General features: G+C 41.5%; 1 protein-coding gene across 2 annotated transcripts in view; it reads right to left on the bottom strand.

Moving 5' to 3' along the window:
- Nucleotides 1-10061, bottom strand: part of LOC132165692 (S-adenosylmethionine carrier 1, chloroplastic/mitochondrial) — a 30827-nt gene extending 20766 nt beyond the window's left edge. Inside the window, exons 1-3 of one of the 2 annotated variants that reach the window (XM_059576352.1) lie at nt 9985-10061; nt 9692-9811; nt 7529-7636 (exon numbers count right to left, since the gene is read on the bottom strand). In XM_059576352.1, coding sequence (XP_059432335.1) covers nt 7529-7636; nt 9692-9746 — 163 coding nt within the window. In that variant the 5' untranslated portion in view covers nt 9747-9811; nt 9985-10061. Of the gene's footprint in view, nt 1-7528; nt 7654-9691; nt 9944-9984 lie in introns of those variants that run through there. The other variant, XM_059576353.1, reaches the window with a different exon arrangement.
- Between the last annotated feature and the right edge of the window lie 341 nt (nt 10062-10402).

Raw genomic sequence — 10402 nt, 5'->3', positions numbered from 1 at the left:
GACTTGTGCAATAAATCTCTGAGCAAATAAAGCATGAAGCCAATGGTTGCTACTAAATTTCTAAAGTATAAAGGGAATGTTTTGAAAAAGGCCTAAAAGGGCTAGCGAGAGAAAACCATCACTATTGCCTATAATAATAATAATAATATATGGTCAGGAATAGCGACCAAATGGATTCAAACCCATGTTTTGGTTGCTGTTGAGATTTAATTATTCAAATTTAATAGGAAACTCTCCCTCTCTCTCTCTCTCTCTCTTGCAGCATAATCTTTGCAACACTTCAAGATTTTAACATATTTTCAGACTCCTATTACATGAGCTCACTTGATTTCCATTCTTTAATGATTCCAGACTTGTATTGTCAGATTTTAAATATTGTCATGTGTAGCTATTGGTGAACTTTTTCCTCAAAACAATCCTAAATATTACTCCCAAACAAATGGCTGATGGGATATCAAGTTTATTTTTTTTTTGATAGGTAAGTACTCATATTATAAAAAGCGTAGGGCGCCCCAAAGTACACTGGAAGTATACAACTAGGAACACCTAACTAGAAGGGGAAAAGCGTACAAGGAAATCAACATAGCTAAGCGGAACCGGAGAAACATAAGCTACAGTCCAGAGATAAAGAGTATGGAAACAATAGGCTAAAGTGTCCTCAATAGACCTCTCCACATCCTCGAAACACCTATTATTTCTCTCTCTCCATATACACCAAAAAAAGCAAATAGGCACCATCTTCCAGACTGCAGCACTCCCCCCCCTTCCTGCAGACCACCAACATGCTAGCAACTCAAAAACCCGTCTAGGCATCACCCATGATAACCCAAAACGGCCAAAAAAGGCACTCCACAGAGCAGACGCCACCTCACAATGAAGAAGAAGATGATCCACCGTCTCTTCACTCTTCTTGCACATCCAACATCTGTTCACCACAATCACATTACGCTTTCTGAGATTATCTAATGTCAGAATTTTCCCCCAAGCTGCCAACCACACAAAGAACGCTGCCCTAGGGGGAGCCTGAGTCCGCCACACCCTCTTCCAAGGAAACCTCCTCCCTTCCGAACAAGCCAAAGAGAAAAAGAGATACTTGACCTTGAAAGATCCTCTTTTGGAAGAGTTCCACCATAACTTATCTTCCGACCCTCTTCTTACTCTAGTAGAATGTAACACCTGGAAAAAGGAGGCAAAGGCCTCCACCTCCCAATCATGAGCCTCTCTGGAAAAACTCACATTCCACTGAATGGACCCACCCAACATCTCCACGTTATCCGCAACTGAGGCATCCTTCGCACAAGCAATACTAAAAAGGATCGGGAAGGCTATCTTGAGAGCAGAATCTCCACACCACCAATCATGCCAAAAGCTAATCCTGGTCCCATCCCCCACTTCAAATCTCGTAAAGCCTTTGAAAGTATCCCACCCTTTCCTAATATTCTTCCATAACCCCACCCCACACGTCCCTCCAGGCTCAGCAGAACACCACCCTCCCCATAAACTTCCATACTTCGCATCTACCACTACTCTCCACCAAGCATCTCTTTCCGACCCATAACGCCACAACCACTTCCCTAAAAGAGCGCGGTTGAAGATCATTAGATTCCTAATACCCAACCCTCCTTCCTTGATCGGAGTGCAAATCTGCGCCCACTTCACCAAGTGGTATTTAAACTCTTCTCCTATCCCTCCCCATAGAAAATTGCGTTGAAGCTTCTCAATGCGCCTCGCAACACTCGCCGGAATATGGAAAAGAGACAAAAAATAAGTGGGCATATTAGCAAGGGTACTCTTGATAAGGGTGACCCTTCCCCCTTTCGATAAATACAACCTTTTCCAACTGGCTAACCGGTGTTCAATCTTTTCGATAACTTCATCCCAAATATGCTTGGACTTATAAGAGCCTCCCAATGGGAGACCAAGATACTTCACTGGCAAGGTAACCGCCTCACACCCTAGGATACCGGCTAGCATATCCACGTGCTCCACATTCCCCACCGGAATAAGCATCGTTTTAGCCAAATTAACCTTCAACCCTGAAACAGCTTCAAACCACAGAAACAAACACCGCAGGTAACGTAACTGGGCAGGCCTGGCATTGCAGAAAATCAAGGTGTCATCGGCAAATAAAAGGTGAGAGACTGTAGTGTTGCTGATTTTGAAGCCTTCTAACAGCCCCCTCTGAACCGCTGCCGAAATCATCCTACTCACTATCTCCATCACAAACACAAACAACAAAGGAGAGAGAGGATCCCCTTGTCTCAAACCCTTGGAGCTGCTAAAAAAACCTTCGGGAGACCCATTTACCAGAATCGAAAACCGCACCGTGGAAATGCAATGTTGAATCCAAGAACACCAAACCCCTCCAAAACCACATCTCCTTAGCACATACAACAAAAAGCCCCAATTCACATTATCATAAGCTTTTTCCAAGTCCATTTTGCAAATGACCCCTGGCTCCCCAGATCTCAGCCTACTACCAAGGCATTCATTAGCAATCAATATGGGATCTAGAATCTGTCTACCTTTGATAAAGGCATTTTGCGACTTGGAAATGATCTTATCCAACACAACCTTCAATCTGTTTGCTAAAACCTTGGCAATAATTTTATACATACCTCCCACAAGGCTAATCGGGCGGAAATCTTTGAGATTGGTGGCACCAGGAATCTTCGGAATAAGCGAAATGAAAGAAGCGTTGAGGCTCTTTACAAACATCCCTCCCTCATGGAAAGCACTAAACACCCTCATAATATCCTCCCTCACCACATCCCAACAAACTTGGAAGAAAGCCAAAGAAAACCCATCGGGGCCCGACGCCTTATTGCCATTCATCTTAAACACGACCTTTTTAACCTCTTCCTCTTCAAAGACTCTTTCCAACCAGCTAGCCTCTTCCTCCGAAATGGAGTCCAAAGAGATACCATCGACCAAGGGCCTCCCATTGTGTTGCTCGGTAAAAAGCTTTTGATAGAAATCGACAATATGCTCACTAATCTCATCCTTATTCGAGCACATGTTATCCCCAATCATCAACGTCTCTATCGAATTAAATCTTCTATTAGAGTTGGCAATGGAATGAAAGAATTTGGTGCACTTGTCCCCTTCCTTCAACCAACACACTCTAGATTTTTGTCTCCAACTAATCTCCTCCATAAGAGTACACTTCTCTAATTCTCTCACAACCTCGGCCTTCCTCGCTAGCTCCTCCTCATTCAAAGCCCTACTTTCTTCGTGCTCATCAAACACCCGAAGGTCTTCAAGAAGCACCCTCTTATTCCTCTCAATGTTACCAAACACTTCCTCATTCCATGTCTTCAGGTTCAACTTCAGGGCCTTGAGCTTGCAAGCGAAAACAAAGCTCGGCGTGCCTTGGAACTCATAAGAATCCCACCATTGTTTCACTAGATCAACAAACCCATCCGCCTTAAGCCACATATTCTCAAACCTGAACGGCCTTTTCCCCTTGGAGACCTCTCCCAACTCAAGAATGATCGGAAAGTGATCCGAGCAAAGACGAGGAAGCCTCTTCTGCCTCACCCCAGGAAACCGAGCTTCCAATTCTGGAGAAACAAGAAACCGATCGATCCTAGACCATAGAGGAGGATCTTGAGAAACTGACCAAGTGCACGCACCCCCTACAAGAGGCAAGTCCATAAGCCCTTGTTCAGAAATAAAATCAGAGAAGCTCATCATAGCAGAATCCAGACTAGCTCCTCCTGATCTTTCACTAGGGAAACGAGTAACATTGAAATCTCCCCCTACACACCATGGCAAGTTCCACCAACTAAGAACACCAGCCAACTCGTCCCAAAGTAACCTTCTATCCCTATCAAGATTTGGACCATACACTCCTGCGAATGCCCACACCGAGAGATCTACCACATTCTTAAAAGACACAGCCATGGTAAACTCCCCTATACAGACATCGATCTTCTCCACCACCCTAGTATCCCACATGATTAAAATTCCACCCGAGGCTCCTCTCGAATCCAAGCAACACCAATCCACATGATTTCGCCTCCATAAACTGCGAACAATGTTTCTAGACATACTCCGTATCTTGGTTTCTTGAAGGCACACAACATCTGCATTCCAATCCCTAAGCAAATTACTCACCCTCAATCGCTTGTCCCTCTTGTTCAACCCTCTTACGTTCCAAGAAAGTATACTTATCTTCATTAAACTCCGATATTCCCCCTCTCCTTCCTGTTACCCCTAGTCGAGCTCCCACTTCTAGCATCATAATTCACCGAGCACTCCAAATTCCTCATCTCCCTTTTCCCCTTAGTGCCACTACTTGCATTAGTTACCATTCCATTATTGCGGCGCTCCTCTTCCAGGGAATTTAGCAAAGCTAACAGCTGCATCTTATGGCCCACGAACGAAATTCCCAATATCGGATAAATCTCATTTGCACACTGAATAACCCAATCTGAGTGCCCTGCCTCACCCCCTGAATTAGGATCATAACTGTTCAAAGGCGAAGGCCTCTCTGTTTCACCCTCCCCTGCCTTCCCACCTTCCATTCTCCTAGCTTCAACACTGCCTTCCCCTCCAGAACTCATAGCTACCAGCTGACCAGCCCCTCGAGACTCAGTCACACCTGAGCACCTGAATCCTAGATTAGAATGATCACCATCCCAAAAGGAACGGAAAACATTCAACCCGCCCTTATCCCCTTGTTCTTGCATCTGACCCAGACCCTCACTAGCCTGACTGTCAACCTGTGTCACTTCGCCGGCTGACCAGGGCACCAGAATACCCTCATTTACTATATCTGGCATCACCGGCAGCCTCTGGTACAAGGCATCGTCCCCGCTACCCAGAACCACCTTCCCCGACGAGCCTCCATCTCCATACACCTCCTCGGACTCAGCCCACTCAAGAGACTCACCAGCGGCACTCAAGGACTTTACCTCCGGCGAAGTCTGGACTGGCAAAGACCTCCCCCTGTCCTTAATCTCGACCGCCGGAGCACTGGGTTTATCGCCGACCAGTTCTATGGCACCAGCGACCACCACTAGAGGCCTCGTCGGCGTTGTCTGACACGAGTTAGTCTTCCCTCCGGCCTCTCCGGCTTTGTCTGTCACGTCCTCCAGAGTACTACAGCTACTTCCGGGCTGAATCGACGTTTCCTCCCCGCCGGAAGGCACTCCGGGTCCGTCAGTAATAGCTTCCACTACAACCGGCGAGATCTCCTCTGTGCGCTCCTCTACTGTCGCCGACGTCGACGCACCTGGATCACCTGCCGGGCACCTACGCCAACCCTCCGGCGAACCATTCGATGGGTAATAGGATCCCGTGGGTCTAACCCAGTTAAGGCCGGACGAGCTTGGGCCGGTCTGACCCAGACCCAGGCCCACCTTCCGACGCCTATACACAGCCACCACTTTCTTTTTCCCCTTAAACCTCTTTGTGGGCCGTTGGTCTCCCCTCTTAGACATTTCCTTCCCCTCCAGATTATCACCCTCCATGTTCATCTTCTTGGGCTGGGCCTCCCCTTGCTTGGATGAAAACCCTCCAGCCAGACCACAAACACACTCCCCTCCAGCCCATGAATAATCATTCTTCTCTCCTAGATATTTAATAACAGTTTCCATCCTTTCTAGACCCACGTCAATCTCTCCCCTCAGCCTACTCAACGACTCCTTCGCATTAATTAGTTCATTTTTCACACGACACCAGTGCTGCACTTCGAGCCTACCTACCCCCTCCCATCCCTTCACGTGATCAGCTCCAATTTCCGATATTGTCAGCTTTGCCGAGGAATTCAAACTACTCACCGGAGGCGGTAACCTGCTTAACGGAGCCCAGTTGCGTGCATCCCATGACTCCCCTACCTTCATGTTGCCCAATCCCATCTCGTCAGAAAGTTGGTTCTTCTTTGGACCCTCCACACCACCCCCGCCAATCTTTGCCTTAATGCTTGCCTTGTGCGAGCCCATCTCCTTCTCCGTGAGAGCATGGATTTGCTTATCCTTCACTGCATCGGCCTCCTTCAACCATTTGGGTACCCTGGCAATCGGCTTGGAATAATCAACAAAACAATCATCTGCTGGTTTCAGTGACGATCCCAAAACTTCTGCAAAACTCCTTCTTCCCGCCCCCTCAAACTTCTTCTTATCTACCCTTACCTCCCTGACCTCGCACAGGGATGACTTAGCCAAACGCACCTCTGAGATGAAACGTTCCCAACCTTGTCCAACTCGTCCTTCTGGAACAATAATCGAACCAGTTCTCTGCCTACCCTCAAACTCTTCTACCGTCAGAAAACGCCCATTCCTGTTGGAACACTTCTGCGCTATAATCCGTGGAAACCCTGCTCTGGATTGGTCCCAAAAAACCTCAGACGTTTCCCCTGCCACCAAGTCTTCCACAATGCGCACCAACCACAGCACCTCATCCTTTTTCAAAAAAATGGATTTTTGCAATCTGCTGCTCCTTTCAAATATCCTCACCCCTGTACTTTTTATCAGCAGCTCAAACTTCTTGGACTCCACAGACCACCTTCTCGCATCAGCCATACCACCAAACAAATAACTAAACAATCTGGACACCCTAACAGATCACACGCGCCACCCACGCCCTGTACTCAGGCTGTGGTGGAAGAGAGTGATGAGAGAACTCAATACAATATTTTTAAACATTATTCTCAAGGATTATTCTCAATGTTCAAGCTCAATTCATCTAATTTTATTTCGAACACGGGCCAAGCTCGAGCTCATCACTGAGCTAAATAATTTGTTCAAGCTCGATTCATTTATTTTTCGAACGAACTCGACCGTGTTCACCAACTGCTCAATTAACATATTCATATTAAGTAAATATTGTGATTTTTTTTTGTAAATCCATACTAATCACTAGTTAATTAGTTATTGCTAAAATTTTATCATTTGAGTTAGTTAAATAAATTAACTTGAATCTTAAACAATTCAATATCGAGACGATATATATGTTTTATAGTATGTATATAAATTCATTATACACACACATACTTATATATATTATATCTATACATACACACAAACACACTCATGTATACACAAACACACATATATCTATATAAAACTCACAATTACAATAGTTCAAGCTATATTTATCTTATTAGGAAGAAAATTCTCTTTTATCTTTATAAATACTTAAAGATGTACTCATTAAAAAATTAAAATATTACTATAAAAATAATAAAAGTTAAGTTATACAAGTTTATACGAGTCGAGCTGAGTTTATGCGATTCGGCTCGTTTAATAAACGAGCCTAAATTTCTGTTCAACCTCAATTCCTTTAACAAACAAACCGAACTTGAGTTGAATTTTTACAAGTCAAGCTCAAGTTGTTTACAAACAACTCGGTTCATTTACATCCCTAGTCAGAGCCATTCAATCTATTGATCAACTCATAGTTTGAGCTTCAATATCATTCTTAGTCAACCCCAAAACATTTTTTTTTTTTTGATAAGTTAGTCAACCCCAAAACATTCAACACACCTTGACAATATTTGGTTGAGAAGAAGTTTTTAGCATACCAAAGAAAGTACGAAAAAAGTCGAATGGCTTTTCTTCTCCCATGTTGACTGATGCAAATGGCTTTCTTCTTCCCAGGAGCGAATTTTGCATTTTCCTGTCACATGCATCTGCAAAACCATATCACCTGTTCAAAAAGAAAGCATGATAGTATAATAAAAATATCATTGAGGTAACACACCCAAAATATATATATATATCCAATCAGATCAAAATAGATAGACTCGAACTTATCAAAAAAAAAAAATCGATAGACTCATACAAGAATATGAGACCCTAATTGGGACTTCTCCCAAAATTCAAAGTGGATGCTAAAATCTTTGCTCATGCACATATCTAACTGAGAAATTCATTCTCACAAGCAGTACCCTGTGTATATATCCTCTTAGGCCAAGTTATACGTTATCTAATAAAACCCAACGAAAACATGAATAGGGGAAAATATTTTCTCTATCGTGCCTTGTTCTTTTCTTACCAAACTGGTAGAAGATTATTGGAATTGTTTTATATTAAATATGACTTTTTAACTCTTGTTATTTACCAAATTAACATTTAAGGTAACAAAGAACAAAAAAAAAACTTCTTCAAAAGATTGTGCACTGAAAGAAAGGAAATATCTCATAAGAGGTTACCATAAACTGGACCTCCTAAGTACGTAGGGCCAATTTGGTTCTGTTCTCCATAAACAGTTCAAAATCCCAAGTCACAAGAAATAGAAATCTGCATTAAAAAATATTCAGTGTATTTTTGGAAAATGCTTTAAGAAAAATTTTTTTAAAAAAAAAAAAAAAAATGTTTCAAAGAATTTCAGTTTCTATTCTGGTTCAGTAAAAGCCAATCACTCATAACGACAGGAAAAGCTAACTCAACAACATTGTTTTGATATAAAACCAGCCAGGGCCCTAAATTCCACATCCCCTCAAGAGAGACATAAGCATGCACAATTAACGCTGTTGCAAACTATAATGTAAAGGACTTGAAACCTATAATATGAAGGACTAAATACCTCCCTATTTAAGATTCTTAAAAAGGACTTGTACTTTATCATTTGGATATCCCATAAAAATACAATGTAAAATCAGCATTCAACCGAAATATATCATTCTAAAAAACTGGGCAATGTCACATAAATTTCAAAACCTTTACTTTAAGAAGTGGTATTCTTCAGTGATTTTTTTTTTTTTTTTTTTGATAAGTATGGTATTCTTCAGTGATTGAGAAACAGAATATAAGGTATTCTTCTGTTATTTGGCTCACACAGACACATATACAGAGGTTTAAGGGTGATACTGGGAAAAAACAAATTGCAAATTATTTGATTTTTGTTGTAACGGCTAGCTCTACTCATGCTTATCAATGATGGATAACCATCACAGAAATCCTTTGCAGGAACAAAAAAAAAAAGGAGGGGAGGGTGGCCGGGCAATTACACTTTATCCACTTGTGATTTGGGTTAAGTTTGATTTCTCAGCCTGTGATTTATAAAAAGCTGAACTTTACCCATGTGACATTGTTTAATATATTTTTTTCAACTCAAATCATTAGCGCATTACACTGCGATTTTAAACCAAATCGCAGAAAATGTATTATTTAGGAATGTGTTTTTAAAAAATTACAAGTTAAGAACATAGAAAAATCTGTGTTTCCAAATCGCAGGCAAATGAGTGTGTTTTAAGAAACGTAAAACTGTGATTTTAAATGCCAAATTGCAATTTACCGAACACTTAATTGTGTTTTTAAAAATTGTATTTTCGAATCGCACGTTCTAAAAATCACTATTTTTAAATAGCACTTTTGAAATTGCAAACCCAAACATACTTCAAAAATAAGCCCAAAAAGCATGTTATAACCTGAATACACCAAACTTGTGAACCAAAAAGAAATAAAATTAGACCTCATGTGGATAAAGTGCAATTTTTGTTGAACCACACGTTGGGAACTCAAGCTTAACCCAAAAAAGAATGAACTTTGGACGATTAAAAAAGAATAAAACAGGCACAATATAATCATCCGAAAACAGATTACCATGCTCAAAGATATTTACACAGTAGCTGCACTAGAATAGAAAGAAAAGTGTTACATTATGGCATAAATTACGCAATTATCATCTAAAACACAATCACGTTAAAAATCATATACAATTAGATATTCAAGAAATGGGTTACCTGATGAAGCTAATGAAGAGCTTTTGGCATCGGCGGCTAGCGTAATAGGACCCATTTGAGGTCCCCCAAACTTCACCACAACGGCAACAACTCGAAATACGCACACTTCTGAACTGATAGCTAAAAAAGTCAACCAAATCTCTATATCAGCCAATTATGCAATTCTTTGTTTGTAAATTAGTGCATGTGTGTTTATGTAATAGAGAGTGAGAGTGAGAGTGAGAGAGAGAGAGAGAGAGAGCAGAGGCGGTGAGTCACCGACTGCGGTGTGGTCAAGGAAAGGGATGAAGTACCGTGTCGAGGAGAGGGTTGTTTGGGTAGTTCCTTTCAGGGAGAGGCTTACATCAAAAGTGAAAAAACACAATTTTTGAGGAGAGTAAAATTTTTATTTTACTCCTTGAAATTTTATTAGTTTTTCAATTCAAACTTCAATGTTTAAAAATTTGCAATATACTCCTTAACATTTTAAAAAACTTCAACTCAGACACTTCATTACTAATTTCTGTCTAATTAGACGAAAATCATCCCACATGTGTCTCACATGGAATTTTGATGCACTCTATTCCAATTTTGCATTCATTAAAACCTATAAAATTACGTAATTACCCTCATTAAAACTTATGAAATTGAGAGTAATTATGTAATTTTATAAGTTTTAACGAGGAAAAAATTAGAATAGAGGGTATCAAAATTCCACATAAGACGCACATG

This window comes from Corylus avellana, chromosome ca11 (assembly GCF_901000735.1).
Source record: "Corylus avellana chromosome ca11, CavTom2PMs-1.0".
In the NCBI taxonomy this organism is placed as follows: domain Eukaryota; kingdom Viridiplantae; phylum Streptophyta; class Magnoliopsida; order Fagales; family Betulaceae; genus Corylus; species Corylus avellana.
The sequence above is the reverse complement of the archived record's forward strand: the minus strand, read 5'-3'. Positions and strand labels throughout refer to the sequence as shown.